This window comes from Sciurus vulgaris, assembly GCF_902686455.1.
Source record: "Sciurus vulgaris genome assembly, chromosome: 5".
NCBI lineage: Eukaryota > Metazoa > Chordata > Mammalia > Rodentia > Sciuridae > Sciurus > Sciurus vulgaris.
The window spans coordinates 140,852,070-140,870,900 of NC_136465.1; the positions used below are offsets into that span (position 1 = coordinate 140,852,070).

At 34.4% G+C, this 18,831-nt stretch overlaps 1 protein-coding gene across 1 annotated transcript in view; it reads right to left on the reverse strand.

Moving 5' to 3' along the window:
* The window catches only part of PAWR (pro-apoptotic WT1 regulator), a 123,993-nt gene that overhangs the window by 15,009 nt on the left and 90,153 nt on the right, over positions 1-18,831 (reverse strand). Inside the window, exon 4 of the mRNA XM_079141183.1 lies at positions 7,994-8,028. Coding sequence (XP_078997309.1) covers positions 7,994-8,028 — 35 coding nt within the window. The remainder of the gene's footprint in view (positions 1-7,993; positions 8,029-18,831) is intronic.

An 18,831-nucleotide genomic window follows, 5' to 3' on the forward strand; every position in this document is an offset into this window, starting at 1 on the left:
CACGCCTCTCAGTCACTTGTGGCTCCAGCATGACAGTAGGGAAAACAGGTTTCCTTGATGCTTTGACTATATCCCCTGTGGCTTTGAAACTTACATGGTGTTTTTCTTTTTCCCAACCTTTTTCCCTGACCTTCTCTCTGATCTTCTTTTTCCTAATCATCTCCTCTTTGATCTCCATCCCGATCTCTCCCCCCTAATCTCATTTTCCCTGTATCAACTCTTTTAAAAGTCCCCTGTTTCTGCTGATGGGCAGAATCATAGCCTTTGGGACAGGAGTCCCTGTGTTTCTCTTTTGGTAGCAAAGCAATAAACCTTCTTTTTCCTTTTTCTCAAAGAGAGAAAAAGGGTGTGGGGCGGGGGGGAGAAGAATGAAAATGCAAAGAAACATGACTTCTCCAGAGAAACTCTCTGGAGAAATTACTCTCCAGAATAATTCTCTAAAAACAGATTCCACAGTCTATTAATAAAGATCCCAAGTAAACAGTAAGATGTAAGAGAATATAGAGAGAAAGTTCAACAAAATGAAGAAAACAATTCATGATCTAGATAAGAAATTCAACAAAGAAATCATAAAAAAAGAATGAAACTGAAATCCTGGTGTTGGAGGAATTTGATCAGTGAAATCAAAAATACAAGTGAGCACTTCAACAACAGATTAGATCAAGGAGAAGAAATAACTTTGGAACCTGAAGACAGGCCATCCCAACAATGGACGGCATGGAAGGAGGGAAGAAGAAAGGAAAGCTGGAAAGGAGGAAGTCAAAGAAATCTATGGGACACCATTAAGGTAAACAAATATTCTCAACATTAGAGTTCTAAAAGGTTTGAAGGGAAAAGGCATTGAAAATCGATTTAACAGGGGCTGGGATTGTGGCTCAGTGATAGAGTACTTGTCTAGCAGGTGTGAGGCACTAGGTTAAATCCTCAGAGCCACATAAAAAATAATTAATTAATTAAAGGTATAAAAATCTATCAGCAAAATAATAGCTGAAAACTTCCCAAGTCTTGAAAAAAATGGACATCCAGATCCAGAAAGCTAAAAGAATGCTAAGTAGACTTAACCAAAAAAGATACCCTGTAAAAGACACTCTTGAGTAAAACTGTCAAGTCAAATACAAAGAGAATTCTAAAAGCAGCAAGAAAAAAGCATCAAGACACAAATAAGGGAATACCCATTAGGCTAGCAGATTTCTTGCAGGACAGAGGGAATGGGCTTATATATTCAAAGTTCTGAAAAAGAAAGAAAAGAAACAAAACAAAAACCTGCCAACCAAAACACTATACCCAGCGCAAATGAGGAAGACTTACCTAGAGAACCAAAGACAATAGAATAGTGGCCACTAGAGACAAAGGGGGGAGGCAAGAGAGAGCTCTTAGGTAATGAACACCAAAACAGGAGGAATCAATTATAGTGTTCTATACCATAGTAGGATAATTATAGTCTATAACAAATTATGATACATTTAAAGATAACTAGTCAAAAGATTCCCAAAATATAGAAATGATAAATGTTGGTGATGGAAATGTTAATTACCTGACTTGATCATTATACTAAATTGTATACTGAATTTACTAGACTCTGTAAGTATGAATAAATGTCCATTAAAAAGTGAAACAGTATTTTAAAAAGAATTTAACAATTTAAAAAAATCTCTTCACAATATGCTTGTTAACACATAAATAGTACCACTATACAAGTTTAAAAGCAAGAAATAATTATCACTGAAAAATAAAATCAGTGTTTTATATACCCAGTACATATTAGGAATACTGAAAGGAATACTGTCATAATTATGAAGAACTGTGTTACTTGATTTTACTGCCAAATTTAGCTGCTTATCCTAAAAACAGAGCATTTTTAACCTATTTTGTAGGCCGGATATACACAATGGAAAATACTTACAATAAAAGATTGTTTCATTAACTCCAAAAAGTTTGCAATGTTCTACTTAGGAATGTTAACACAAATCTCTAACTAATAAGATCCAAAAAGAATCCTCCATTTGCTTTTAGCTACAAAGATATTAACCATAATGTTCAGAAAGGGAAATGAATAAACAGTATCATCAAAGATAAATACCACCCTTTACTGGAAGTTTTTCCCCTTCTGGGAATTTTCACATCTTCTGTGGTAAGATGAGAGGGTGTTGTAGAAATAACACTGTTATTCTAAAACTATCATGAGAATGAGATTGGCAGCATTAAGAGATTATAGCTAGAGGAATTTTCCACTAATATAGACATTTTAAAACTTAGTGATTATAAGACCCATGGGTTAAAATCTACTTTTAGAATGGATATTAAGTATTCAGAAGTATTCAGATATATCATGAAATATCCATATAACTAATAAGTACACAACTGGCTTCTGTATTTTTACTACCTTTCACTAACCTGTGCCCTCCTACCACTACTACCATGCCTCAAAACAGCCTTTTGCTCTTTGTAAAGGGAGGTTTCTCTCCTTTCTTCTTTTAAATACAAACACTCCAATAACTAGCAATCAAAATCAACTCTTAGGTTATTAAAATGATGATATATATTCACTTAAGAAAATATAAATTAATACTTCAGTAAACCCATAGGTAACAACCATTAACATTTACAACATTAATAGTTTTCCTTCTGGATCCACTGATCCCTTTAAAAATCAAATAGAAAATGAGGATTTTCTCAGAAAAATAAGCATTTTTTTTTAACATACAATTTTAGCAGCTCATGACATTAACAGATCTCAGATTAAGAATACTTGACAGACTATATTGTTGTAGTGTTCGTAATATGCTCTCCTCCTCCTTCCCCATTTAACATAAATTGGTAATAATTGTCCTATGTTTTATTATCTTTCTATAGCATCTTACTGGCTGCACTGTAACTGTTTATATGAATATAATAGTCTCATTGTTAAAAATTTCAGTTGTTCCAGCTGGGCATGGCGGTATATGCCTATAATCCCAGTGACTTGGGAGGTTAAGGCAGGAGGATCTCAATTTTGAGGCCAATCCAGGCAACTTACCAAGATCCTGTCTCAAAATAAAAATTAAAAAGGGCTGGGGATGTAGCTCAGTGGTGAAGCACCCCTGAGTTCAATCCTCAGTACACTCCCTCACACCCCGCCCCAAAAAAAAGATTTAAGTTGTTCCATTATGAGATCTCATTATACATACTTATTTCTGGTTTCTAAAAATAAATACAATAAATATATATTATAGTGAATATAAGAACTACAGTGGAATATAGTGACTATGTAATTATTAAATACAGCATATATTCACTATATTTAATATTTATTTTCATAAAATATACCTAAGTATTCAAATATTACCACTTGAGAACTAGACATTTTTTCAAATAAAGTTCATATTATTTAGTAAGAACAGCTAAAGCTGTATACTCATTATCTTTTTTTTTTTTTTTCCCGCAGTGCTGGGATTGAACCCAGGGCCTTGTGCACAGCGAACACTCTACCAACTGAGCTATCTCCCCAGCCCACTCCTCATTATCTTAACATGAGTATCCCAAACAAACAGTAACTGATTCTGAATGAATTAAAATTGACATAAAATGTGTATTATGTTTTTTCTTTTATTGGAGGGGACCTTCAACAAAACAATATGAAAAATTTCTGTGTTGTAAGAATAAATAAGGATTACACAAAAAATTATACATGAACTTTTATAGGATATTATAGAATGTATATAATATTTCATGTTTTACAGAAAGTGTAAACAACCATCAAATAACGAATGGGCTAAATTAAATGTGGTATATTCACACACGCTGATATGGATATATTCTAAAAACATTATACTAACTGAAAGAAGACAGACACAAAAGGTCACATATTATGTGATTAGATTTACATGAAATCTAGTAGAGACAAATAAATACAGAAAACAAATTACTGACTGCCAGGAGCTAGGGGAAGGGAAGAATGGAGATTGAGTACTTAAAGGGTAGGAGCTTTCCTTTCAGGGGAGGGAAACAAATCCTAGAACCAGGTAATGGTGATCCCTCTACAACACCGGGAAATACTAAAAACTGATGAATTAGATTCCTTAAAAGGGTGGTTTTCTTACGGTATTCGAATTACACTTTTAAAAATTAATAAAGACAACAGTATGCTCAGTTTTAGTGGTGAATTTACCAAGAAATAAAATATATAAAATGCACTTAACAGTAAAATTATGAGGCAGGGAATGTAGCTCTGTGGTACTAGCTCTCGCTAAGCATATGCAAGAGCTGGGTTACATGCCCAACATAGAAAAAAGAAAGTAAAATTATGCCACACATTATTGCATGGTTTCTCTTTCACAATTATACTGATACTTTGGAAGTTCTAAAACCTCAAGATTATAATTAGGAACAAAAAAGTTATCTTCCAATATTGCACTATATCTAGAACAAAGTAAAGAGAGCTGGGTAGACTGAGAAATCCAGGGTTATATATGTAGAAGTCACTGGAGAAAAAAAAATATTTTTCAAACCTATATTAAATAAAAAATTCTAGCTACTGGTACCTTCCAAATACTTAAGAGACTAAATAAGCTATATTAAACTTCCACATTGCCCCATTCTTATTCATACTAGGCAAATTCATGTTACCATGACATAAAGAAACATGCTGACAAAATCTGCCAATTACTATCTGTTTAGTCTCATACAGATCATTACACTTCACTGAGTCTCAGTTTCCTCAATTGTAAAATGGTGATAATACAAGCACTTTCCTCAAAAGATTTTTAGGGAACTGATGTATATGAAAAGGAACAGTACCTGGTACATAGTAAGTATTATAAAAATCTTAGCTAATAATATTTACAACACACAGGGAAAAATTCAGTCCACAAAATGTACCAATATGCCAATTAATTTTTAAATTATCACTTTGTGGTTTTCATGTCCTTTTGTAAAATTCATTAAGCAAAAGACCTACAGCTCTTGTAGGTCTGGCAACATTTGGCAAAATATACAATGTATGCTAATACAGAAATAAAAGATCTTGAAGAGATTTCTTTTAAAAGGATTACATAAGAGCTCAAAAAGACTGTCCCTCTTCAATTACTGGAAGACACATTTGATACTTAGTCTGGATTTCTCACTCTTTTAAGAATTTAACATTTTTCTAGTTTGATCATTGGCCAACAAATCAAGGATATTTCTTGCTACTGCATGGTTCTCAAAATATATGTGCAATCAAATAAGAATTACTGGTTTTAAAACAATGGTTATAAGAAAGTTCCATTTAGAAAAAAGTTAACAGAGTTGGGTTGTAACATTTTAAATCTCGCATTAAAATTATTTCTAAATAAATTGTTCATTTTCCAAAATTAAAAAGGTTCTATTTGATTTCCTATGAAAGAACTTTAGAATCAAATGAAAACTGAAAAGCTCTAACAAGAGTTGATTCCATTTTAAAATACAACAGAACTAGTTTGAGTGTTTAACAGACTCAGTGCTAAAAAAAGTACATTCTTGACATTTTTGAGATAAGAATTAAATATTTAATTAGTAATTTGTAAGAATATATATAAAGTTGGGTTCAGTGGTGCATGCCTGTAATCCCAGAAGCTCAGGAGGCTGAGGAAGAAGAATTGTGTTTGAAAGAGCAGCTTCAGCAACTTAATAAGACTGTTTTAAAAATACAAAACAACAAAGGGATGGGGATGTGGCTCAGTGGTTAAACACCCCTGGGTTCAATCTCCAATCCCTAGTGCCCCCCCAAAATACACACACACACACACACACACACACACACACACACACACAGTATTTAAATTCTGTAATGGCTTGTGCGTTATTTCCATCTGTTAGTGTGTGTACTTACATATATTTATATAATGTGTGAGTTTGCTAAAATATTTATGTAATGTTTGAGTTTGCTAAAATATTTCCTAACATGATATCAAAGACTTATCTTTCAACCTAATCTTTAGTTTTACCATCTCCGTTTGCCAGCAGATACCCTTATTAAGAACCATGCATGCTCTAGTCATTGCTACAACTTGCTGACAGGTTAATGAAAGTAATGAATTACTGATATAAGGTATAACACGTTTCTATTAGATAAAGAAGATAACTTCAGATACAGATTCTAGCTTTTGATTGTTTTTTTTTTCTTGTAATACTGAGATTGAACCCAGTTGGCGGTGCTGGAAATTGAACCCAGGGCCTATGCTTGTGAGGTAAACACTACCAACTGAGCTATATCCCCAGCCCTGTTTTAATTTTTAATGTTTGACTTTTAGACTATATTAAAACAGAGTTGCTACAACTCAGTGAAAATGACAAAAACTTAAAAATATTTTAACAGTACTAAACAGAGCTACAACGTGAAACACTAAGAAGTAACAAACCACATGCTCTATGCTTCAGAAATCCTGCAAGTATATGAACATATCACAACTAAAATAATGACTGCAAAAGCTTAAAAATAAAAATTCATTACAGGATAAACAATTTTCTTTCTGATTTAACAAAATGACATAAATACAGCTTCTGATAAAGATTTTAAAAAGTATTCCTGTATTGATCCTAATTAGATAATATGAAAAGTATCATTCATAATTTAAATCTCTATTACAAAAAAATATGTATAACTGGTACAACAAATTCAGTATGTTACCAAAATTTACCTTTATTCCCCAAACCACAAACTGATGATAAAAAATTTTTTGGCTTGAGAACATGGCCTGGGAACAGGCCAAATCAAAGCTATTTGGCAATGACTTCTGGCAAAAAGATTCTTTTCAGAATCTTTCATGGTAAGTAAAAACTACAAAGCAATGTATAAGTGTTAGAAGCTTAAAAGTACTAATTTAATTATACCTATATCAAAATAACTCAAATGAAAATAAAAGCAGTAGCATACATATTGAGTGTTTTTCTGTGTGCCAGAATGGTTTCAGACCTACTTATTCAACTACTGAATATCATAGCCTTATATCTTTCTACTGATAAATAGATATTATGGCCCATGGTAAAAATAAAATTTTATTTTGAAAAACCCAGTATTTGAATGAGAGCTCCTTTAATGCTTTTAGATAGAAAAAAACAATCAAAATATTTTAAACTTTAACACATGATTAGATAAAAACAAAGGTTTTATATGTATAAATCTAGGCAGATGATCCTGTGCAATAGGTACGTGGGTTTTGAAGACAGGGTGCCCAAGCGCAAATTCAGATTCTGTAACCGACTACATTTTTAACCCCAGGGGAAACAAACTACCTTTTTAATTCCACTTCCCTGATTTATAAAATGCAAGTAAATATTGTATCTGCCTTATAAAATAACTATGAGAACTAAATGAGATTTCTATTGCAAAGCACTTTGAACATTAGAAAAACTCATTAAGATTTACCATTAATCCATGATTATTAGCACAAATATTAGCATAAGTTTCTGCAACCTTTTTGGACTCAAAGGAAAGAGGGAAGCTAATCTCTCTGGTACTTTACTGAATAATTTCTTATATTTAATTCTTATTTTCTTCCTATACATGTATACATAGAAATATACAATGGTGTCTCTAACTGTACAGAGAGACAATGACTGAACTGACATCAAAGGCCTAATCGGAGTGTGATGGTATTTGGAGGTGAAGCATTTGGGAGATAGCTCTCATCAGAAACTAACCAGGGTAGTAACCATGAGAAAATAAATTTTTGTTGTTTAAGTCTCTTAGTTTATGGAATTTTGTTAATACACATGGTCTACCTGTAAGCCATTCTAAGTTTTTATATTGTGAAGTTCACTGGACCCATGCAAATTCAGGGTGTAGGCAGTTTTTAAAACTACAAGATACATCAGAATACATCATGGTAAGACATCATCACACTCCTACCCTTGATGTAATTTCTTTCTAAGAGCACAATGTAAAAGTTTCTTCACTTTTCAAAGAGCTGCCTTAAACAGTTCTACTTGGATAGGTCACTGTCAGACAGACATCATGCTCATTCTACAATATAAGTTAAAACATAAGAATTCTTACCTTTTATATCTGCCTGAAACAGTTCTAGATGGTTCCTGTAAAGTAAAAGTAATGATAAATCAGTTTGGATGTATATGTGTGTGTGTGTTTGTGTGTGTGTGTGTGTGTGTGTGTGTGTGATTATAAAAACAGCTGAAAAACTAGAATCTGAGAATATCAAATTTTGAAAGAAGCAATTTACAATAATTACTTTCATTTTTTAAAATTTACACCACTGGTTAAACAAAACTATATCTGATTTTTTTAGTCACAAACCAACAACCTTTTAAAATTATTTTTAAATATGGAAGTACTTAAAAAGCTCAGAAAATGGTTGGGGGTAGGACATCATTAGTCAGCTTAAATCCTTTTAGAAGTCAATGGACACTTAAAAACCACAACCATTATAATCTTAGTATTTCCCTTTGACTTTTTTATGCCTTCTTTTTTTTAATAAAAACTTAAGTTACCACATACATAGAATGATTATTTTTAAAGACCATACACAGATAAAAAATGAAAAGTAAGAAAGTATACTTTATTGTCAGGAAAGAAAGGAAGGAAGGAAGGAAGGAAGGAAGGAAGGAAGGAAGGAAGGAAGGAAGGAAGGAAGGAAGGGAGGGAGGGAGGGAGGGAGGGAGGGAGGGAGGGAGGGAGGGAGGGAAGGAGGGAAAGGAAGGAAGGAAGAAGAGAAAGAAAAAGAGGGGAAGGCAGGCAGGCAGACAGAGGGAAGGGAAAAGGGAAGAAGAGACTGATGCATGTTAAGATTATCCACTAGGGTGGAAAAATTACCTTGCAACTAACCAGGCAGGCAGTCATTTTTATAGCCAGGGCTCTCCAAATATTTTTACAGTTTCATTTTAATAAAACAAGTTAAAATTAAATGAGTCTTTTAAAAAACTGATTAATAACCTTTAAAAAAGTTTATCATTAAGTCTCCAGGAAAGACCCTATAATTAATTTCTGACCTGCTTGAAATCAAAGAATAAGCTCCCTTTATGAGATGACAAGTTCCAGAGTAAGACAGTAAATACTGACTGCATGACACAATAAAAGACACAGCCATTTGGGCTAAGATAGTTAAGAGGAAGAATTAAGCAGAATCCAACCAGACAGGTAAGCTGGTAGATATAAAACTGTGTATTTAAACTTCTATCAGTCTTGGTCTTCTCATTATAAAGGAAGTAACAATGATGTCAAATGGGTTTTTTGTGGGGATTAAGTGAAATAAATGAATAAAACAACACAACACCTTTTCAACAGGCTTGTAATTTAAATCTGATTACAATTATTCAAAAGCTCACTGGGATATGGAAAAATATTGATTTTTCTATATACAATTTTAATAAATCTGTTTTAACTATTCCAAGACAATAAATTCCCATTAGAACAACCTAAATCACTTAAATATAACTTTATCTCAATTTTTCATTTACACATCTTCTTTTCTAAGTGAAACAAAAGCTTCTGGAAGATAGGAATACTCTGATTCATCTTTCTCTCCCCATACCCAATAAATATATATTGACAACTTAGGGAAATAACTTCTTTTGTAAAATACAGTTACAGAAGAACCACCACTTGGGAAATTATCATATGTAGGAAGTAATGAGGTGATAGCATCCTAGACTGTGTTTGGGGGGGTCTCACACTATGAACAGAATTACTTCTAGAGAAGTCATGCTCTGACAGTTGGTACAAAGACATTTAACACGTCCCTGGGCAACAGGTGGTTTTATTACAAAAGCAGCCACAAAAAATCTAGCAAGTAAACTTTGAAGTAAACTTTAAAGGGCTTCTTACCTCCCTATCATTAAAATGACATCCCTAAACCATGCCTCCTAACAGTGAGGAAATAGAAGGCTCTACAGAAGACTCTCCTTACTTTATGTAACAAACAAATCCCCTACTTATAAAAATATGGTACCTCCAGTGAATAATATATATTATAAATATAATTATAATATATTATAAAAAATATAAAATATATATTATAAATATAAATATTTATATACACACACACACATATATTATCTAGCTTTAAAATTATTTTTGAAAGCTTAATAGCTAAAGTGTATCACTGGTTGCTTAGATAAAGCAGAAAGAAGAATTAGGTTCATATGTATCCACTCAAAGTACATTTTACTAAATGTGGAAGATGATTTTATATGGAACTTTTCCTCATAAAATTTCAAACAGTATTTCAACTAATACTTTATAAACATTTTTTAAAAAATATAATTCCCTAATATCATCCTATACGAACTAAAACAAAATATACCTTGGTGTCCATAAAAATACGTATGAGAAAAAATGCTGATAATGCCAACCTCTCCAAAATGAAGTTCTGAAATATCACGTTTCTCTCATTCTGATTAATCTGAAATATTTTAGAAGATGCCACATTAAGCTTAATTGTGCAGACTACCTCTTACTGAAATGGAGTAAGCAGAATTACTAAATAAAGCAGCCCCTGCTGGATTTGTAGGTTACTTTTTTATCAACTGAAATGTTAAGAACAAATACTATTTCTGAAGCTTGAAATAGGTATTTTCCACAAATATTAATACTGATATAAACCAGAATTTTAATTCAGAAAAGTGAAATGCAGGGCATTTTCAGCAATACTAAACTAGAATGGCATAATAATTTTACATCTGACACAATTATAAAATAAAGTCAGTAACAAAATTCCAGCTAAGTATACTAATAAGTAGTCACGAAATAATATCAGACTTCTACATTTACAGGCTTTTATGTTTTAAAAGCCACTTAAAATACATCTCCTAAGTTTAACATAGTATTTTCTCTGAGATGCCAGGGATTCGAACCTCGGCCCTTGCATATGCTAGGCAAGCCCTCTCCAAGAGGAGCTATTTCTTCAGCTCCTTAACACAGTATTTTCTACATGTCTAACTTGTAGCTGATAAAATTAGAAATCCTGATGCAGACAGGTAACACTTAAGCTTATTCTTTATTGGTGAAGTTGAATTATTATTAGACTACACATCTTGTAGCTAAATTCTACAGTGATTCTAAAAGAGAAATTATAAATCTTAGCAACGGATGTCCACCAAATTGGACAGACTATATTAGCATTATTAGAAGTGGTGGCAGCTTGTTTCTTACATGTATTAGAAATTGACAACTATAAATGGATTTTTAAAGTGACCGCTATATCCTTGTCAAAGAAGAGAAAACTGGACATACAATGAATTAGAAGTGTGAGACAGAAAAAACAAAATCATAGAGCATAGCAACCATAGAGCATAGCAAGAGTACCTTATAATTAACAAAATTCTACACAAATATAAATTCCACCTTAGATTTGTTAATTAGAAATCTCTATGGCCACAAAAAAATTCTAAGCAAAGGAACTTAAGTATATAATTACTAGGAACCTCTCTTAATAATTACATAACTGTATAAGTTGACAATTTCATTCTAAATGTGGAAAAATGGGAAAATACAACTCTCTCTAAAACTGCTTATAGAGAGTACAACTGGCAAAACTGATACTGGTTTTAAAAGTTTTAACAACTATGTAATTAGATATTCTGAAAAACCCCGAAGTCTGTTATACAACTGATTTTCAAATATTCTTTTCCTTGAATAATCTTCCTTACAATGGGACAGTTGATATTACTAAACATTCTGCTTCGTTTAAGCTTAGAATGGTTAATAAGGAAATCCCATGAACATAGTCTTTACATATTAGAACTTTTAAGTATAAACAAATAGGAAGGCACATGTGAAATACGATCAGACAAATACAAGCCCAGTGGAATGTAGCAAAATAACACTGAGGTTATTCAAGTAAACAAATTAACAACAAAACCACAGCACTCAGTTAAACTTCAGCATACCATACTAACTGGCTCTCAGTACTAACTTAAAATATCTATATTGGTTATATAATTTTGTAAGAAACGTTGTTAAGATGACTGCAGAACCAAATTCCTATAATGTATAAACAATAAAATAACTAAAAAAATGAAAAAAGAACTTTATTAAATTAACAAAGATTTTAAAGGAAAAAAAAGTCATCATACTTCCCCATCCTTTCCTGAATAAATCAATCCTAAAGCCATTAGATGGGGTAGAACAAGGTGGGGAAGAAACTTCATGATTCAGACCAGGGTACCAAGAGACTGGAATTCTACAAAAAGAAGAACTGCTTGGCATAGAAAATCAAGAGTTCAAGCAAAATGAGGAGATCACTATATAACAGAAAGACTCAGTCTGACCTAAGAAACCAGAACCTAAGCAAAATGAGAACAATGTCTACAAAGCAGAGACAGACGGTCTCAGTCCTAAGGTAAGGTTAGAAAGGGAGTCCCACAAAAGGTCAGCCAGAGCCCCAACCAGGATATGAAGTTCAATAGTTCAGGAGAGTGCCTCAGAATAAAGTGTTAAAATTTTAGTTTTAGAAGGGTAAAGAACATGACTCCTCAGAGAGCCCTGGGTATTCTGCAGCAGAGCTCAGGCAGGATGAAGAATGTTCATGTGGAGAAGTTGAAACCTAATCAGGTTGAGGAGGGTTCCCCATGGAAGATCAATCCAGCCTAAAGTTGCAAAGTCTGAGCACAACTGAAGAGAAATCCTAGCAAAGAGCAGTTGGTCAAAAGAGCAGGGTTAGGAGGCATCCTATAGCCTGGCATGGGACACCTAAGCCTGAAAAGAGTGAGAAGAGTGTTCACTAAGAGCCAGCATGTGACGTCAGGACTACTTGCAGTATGGAAGGCATAAGTATGGAGGAGAGGTGATAGTGGAAGATAGATTACAAAAGGTAGGATTTAAAAAAATAAAACACATTAAGGATAGTGGGAAACAGGTTTCTCAGTATCACAAAAGGGAATTACAAATGCTAGAACAAACTCTGTAGTGTTAGAACTGGAGATATCAGTATAAATAAATTTCAGTATCTAGATAGATATAGTAGGCAGGCAGAGAACAAACGGATATGTATATATGTGGGTCTGTATACAAATACACATTTTGTAGATCCGTGCATAGAGGACTGGGAATGGTGATACCCCAAAACAATGAACTTAAAATATTTGAAATCTATAAGCACAGATTTTAAGCTTCAAAATATCATTTGAGAAAAAATAACCAGGGCTCATTAGGGACACAGCTGTTCTAAAGCTATAATAGGAAAGTTAAATATGAGTCTGTAATATCTTATTATGACAGAAAACAAGAAGGTGTTCCAGGAATGATGGAGACATGCAAATGATACAAAAGCACAAAGGATTTCCCACTGTCTAAACCTAGTACAATTTTAATATGAAAACAAATAATGATGGTATGCTAGGCAGAATAATACCCCTCAAAGAATCTGTGAGGTTACATGACCATTAAAGTTGCTAATCAAGTGACCCTAAATAAAGTTATTCTGGATTATTTAACTGGCCCAATGTAATCATGAAGTCTCATTAGAAGTGAAAAGGATTGGCTTTTTTCACTTAGCATGATATTCTCAATTTCATCCATTTATTTGCAAATGACATAATATTCTTCTTCTTTATGGTTGAATAATATTCCATTGTGTATATATACCAGAGTTTCTTTACCCATTAATCTGTTGAAGGGTGTCTAGGTTGGTGCCACAATCTAGCTATTGTGAATTAAGCTGCTATAAACATTGATGTGGCTGTGTTACAGTAATATGCTAACTTTAAGTCCTTTGGGTATAAACTGAGGAGTGGGATAACTGGGTCAAAAGGTGGGTCCTTTCCAAGTTTTCTGAGGATTCTCCACACTGCTTTCCAGAGTGGCTGCACCAATTTGCAACTCCACCAGCAAGGTAAATGTGTGCCTTTTTCCCCACATCCATGCCAACATCTATTATTGTTTGCGTTTTTTTTTTTTTTTTGGGGGGGGTGCTGGGGATGGAACCCAGGGCCTTGTGCTTACAAGGCAAGCACTCTACCGACTGAGCTATCTCCCCAGCACCTTGTTTGTGTTCTTGATAATAGCCATTCTAACTGAAGTAAGATGAAATCTTAGAGTTGCTTTAATTTGCATTTCTCTAATTACTAGAGATGTTGAACTTTTTTCATATATTTATTAATTGCCTGTATTTCTTCTTCTGTAAAGTGTCTGTCCAGTTCCTTGGCCATTTATTGACTGGGTTCTTTGTATTTTTCGTATAAAGTTTCATAAGTTCTTTATAAATTTTGGAGATTAGTGCTCTATCTGAAATGCATGTGGAAAAGATTTTCTCCCACTCTGTAGGCTCTCCTTTCACATTATTGATTGTATCCTTTGCTGAGAAAAAGCTTTTTAGTTTAAATCCATCCCATTTATTGATTCTTGTTTTGATTTCTTATGCTTTAGTTTTCCCTGATAAGTGGATGATGATATATATAATGGGGGTGGGAGTGTGGGGGGGGGTGAGAGAGGAATGGAGGAACTTTAGATTACATAGAGGGAAATGAGAGGGAGGCGGGTATAAAAAATGGTGGAATGAGACAGCCATCATTACCCTATGTACATGTATGATTACACAAATGGTATGAATCTACATTGTGCACAACCATAGAAACAAAATGATGTAACCCCATTTGTGTACAATGAATCAAAATACGGCCTGTAAAAAAGAAAAAAAGAAAAAGAAAAAAAAAAGTACAAGAGATGGGCAGAAAACCATCAGTGAAAGATGTTACTAATGAGCAAAGGCCACAATGATAACAATGTGAGAAGGACTCAACCCAAAGTCCTTGGCTTTGAAGAAGGAAAGGAGCCATGGACCAAAGAATACAGGTAGCCTCTAAGAGCTAGATTTCAAAAAAAAAAAGAAAAATGAAAATTATCAAGGAAACAGATCCATCCCTTGAGCTTCCAGAAAGGAACAAAAACCTGATTTTAGCCTTTGATTTCAGCCCAAAAGACATATGTCAGATTTCTAATTTACAGAACAGGAAGAAAATAAATTTGTATTATTTTAAGAAAAAGGGTTTTAAGACAATAAATTTGAGTTGTTTTAAGACAAAAGAAAACTAACAGTAAAAGGGTATAATCAATAAGATAAATTAAGTAACAGTCAATACAAATACAGACGGATGGATAGATATAAGATTTAAAAAATTAAGGAAAGACTGAAACTCTTACAGATTGAAGGAAATTTAAGAGTTACAGGCAAGTAAATGCAACACGTTCTGAATTAGATCCTTCTGTTAGGACATATTGGGACAACTGGCAAAACTTGAATGAGGCCTGAATACTTGATAATATATCAATTTTAATTTCCTTATTTATTTAGTGGTACAGGGGACTGAACTCAAGGGTGCTCTATATCAAGCTATATCCCCATCTCTTTTTTATTTTGAGTCAGGCCCTTGCTAAATTGCTGAGACCTTGAACTTGAGATCTTCCTGGTTCAGCCTTCAAGTCAGTACATCTGTAAAATGGAACATTCACATTTGTTAAAAAATATTAATAGGGAAGCTCTTCATGCCCAATTGCAGAAGTACACAGTATTAAGCAAAAAAGACAAGGTGCAAAATAACATGCTTAAAATAGTATGTGAGTAAAAGGTGAAAAAGGAACACATATGGGTAAGGGGAGACAAGATGGCAGAGATGAGAGAGGCTGCAGATCTCAACTCCTCCACAGAAGAGAATCAAAGCAATAAGAAAATAGCTGACCAGAGATGCATAATAGAAGGAATGCACTGATTCACAATACTGGAAGGCAGAGACTCAGAGGGACCTGAAAATTTTGGTTACTGGAAGAGAAAACAGGAAAGAATTTGTTAAACAAGAATAAGCATCTGCACCCCAGGTCTGGGGTGAGGGATAACAAAGGGATAAAGAAGAGTCAGCAAAGATGCCAAGCTTACTCTGGAAACAGCAGTAGAGGAGAAAGACTGAGTTATGTTCAGGACAGGAGGTCAAAGCTACCTTGTGAACAAGAAATACTTCATTTTTCTCAATTCACTGGCAGAGAATTGTAGAAGGCAGCCATTTTGCAGAGACCACATCTAAGCTTACAGTTCAGGAAGCAATTAAATCTCTCCACCTTCATCTCACCTATAGATACTAGTTAATAATATCATACGAAATGCCTTTGAGGTAGGTAGCCCAGTAACTTGTGTAGCAGAATTGCTGTGAGTGGAGGACTGCCAAGCCCTGCCACCCTCTGGCATCTGCAATGGGTGTGAGGTAAAGTGGAGAAGGGTGTGTCACACTTCCAGAGGAGGAGAAAGCTATGGAATGGCACACACCTCTAACGCAAGTCTCTGCCAACCATTCTGCCAGTAAGGACAGTGCCTAGGGAGCAATGTGAGTCTCTGATGCCAGCCATCCCTGTGCCACCATAGTTGGTGGCCACTGCACCATGACAACAGTTCCACACTCCAGTCACAGGCCACCACTCTGCATGCTAAAGCTCCACAGCCACTCTCCCGTCTCCATGCCCCAGCCACTACCTGACACATCAATGAGCTGCTACCCCACATCCCAGCTGCTATGGCGCCTCTTGCCTCCTCTCTGTGCTGCCTCACCCAGAGCATGAAAACTACAAAAGGCTGAGCCCACATGAGTTTTGTAACTAAGACAGTGCATGAATAAGTTTCTCCATTTTAAATATCTCAGCAAGGAAAAAAATTTAATCTTTTTATGACTGTTACTGCACTTCTGTGAAGTGTTTTGCTGTCTTCCTTCACTTTTTTTTTATCGTTACAATTAATTTTATGTATTCTTTCAAGTGGAATTTTTCTTGATGCCACTCTTCTCATCTCTATTCTCCTCTCTTCTCTCTTCTTTATTTTCTTATTTTTTATGTCTCCTCCCCTCCCCATACCTTTTTCTTTCTTTTTTTTTTCTCTTCTTCCAATATAAGTTAGTACAGGTACACTATCACTAATGCTTAGCCTTTCATCCTATTCCGTATTACTTCACACCCACTTTTCTCATTGGTTAGTAGAGTTAAAGAGATCATTAGCAATAAGTTTTTAAAAATATGCTGATACATGGCTCTTCCATCACCACTGTTGCTGGCCCCAGTGGCAGACATCTGTAATCCCAGCAGCTCAGGAGGCTGAGGCTGGATGGTTGTGAGTTCAATGCTGGCCTCAGCACCTTAGTGAGACCCTGACTCTGGGGATGTGGTTAAGCACCCCTGGGTTTCTACCCCCACTACAAAAAAAAAAAATTTACCAGTGTATTACTGGCAGTTACTCCCTACTCTCAAAGCAGTGCTGGTGATGGAACTTAACACTTTCATTAAACAGGGAAGGAGGGAGGGAGGGAGGGAGGGAGGGAGGAAGAGAGACAAGAATGACAAAGGAAGAAAGAAACTATAATCAGAGTATCTAAGAATTCTTGTACAACAAAAGAGACCTAACTCAAGGCTCATAGGTACCTAGGAAGGAGCAGATATATGGGCCAGTGGTTTGGTAACATATTCAGTGAAATAATAGCAAAAAAAAAGGCACAGTTTGAGAATGAGATGGACATCCAGATACTGGAGGCCTTCAGAACCCCAAATAAACAACACCAAAAAAGAACCTCTATACAACACATTGTAATTAAAATGCCTAAAGTACCAAACAAGGATAGAATTTTAAAAGTGCCTTAAGAGACAAACATCAGACCACAATTAGAGGTACACCAATCAGAATAACTTCTGACTTCTCAGCAGAAGCTACAATCAAGGAGGGCTTAGAAGCAGGTAAGATAAACAAATTCAGCAAAGTACTGGAACACAAAACCAACATAAAAACATCAATCGCTTTTCTATACACCAATAATGAAGCTGCTGAAAAAGAAATCAGGAAAGCACAGGAAAGCAATTATATTTGCGAAAGCCTCATAAAAACAAACAAAATCCAAAAAAAAAAAAAAAAAAAAAACAAGAAAAAAAGCCCACCTAGTAATAAATCTAACCAAAGAGGTGAAAGGTCTCTCTAACGAAAATTAAAGAACACTGGAGAAACTGAAGAAGACATTAGAAGATGGAAATATCGCCCATATTTTGGTCATGTGATTTACAGATTGATTCAATGTAATTACTATCAAAATACCAATGACATTCTTCAGAGAACTAGGAAAAGAAATCCCAAAATTCATATGAAAGAATGAAAGACCCAGAATAGCCAAAGCAATTCTGAGCAAAAAAGAGCAATGCTGAATGCATTACAATACCTCACTTCAAATTATCCCACAGAGCTATGGTAACAAAACAGCATGGTACCAGCATAAAAAGAGACACACAGACTAATGGAAGAGAAAAGAAGACACAGACAAACCCACACAGCAGATACCTGACAAAGGCACCAACAACATATGCTGGGAAAAAGACAGCATTTTAAACTAATGGTGCTGGGAAAAATGTGTATCTATATGTATATCCCTCTGACTGCATAAATGTGAATCAAAAACCTAGAAATTAGACCAGAAAATTTACAATTGCAGAAAGAAAACATAGGAGAAACTCTAACAATACAGATGGACACAAAGATTTCCTCAATAGACTCCTAAAGCTCAGGAAATAATACTAAGAATGAAGAAATGGGATAGAGTCAAATTTAAAAGTTTCTGTATAGCAAGCAAAGGAAACAAGTGTGAACAGAGGGCCTGCAAAATAGAAGCAATTCTTTATCAGTTACTCTTCTAGCATTCAGAATATATGAAGAACTCAAAAAACAAAAACAAAAACAAAAACCTGACCAATAAGTGAGCAAGTGAATGAAACAGACGTTTCTCAAGGATAGTAGTACAAATGGCCAACAAATGTATGAAAAAATGTTTAACACCTTTAGCAATCAGGGAAATGCAAATCAAAATTACACTGAGATTCCATCTCAGTATTTATCCAAAAGTCACCATCTATAGTGACACATACACACCCAT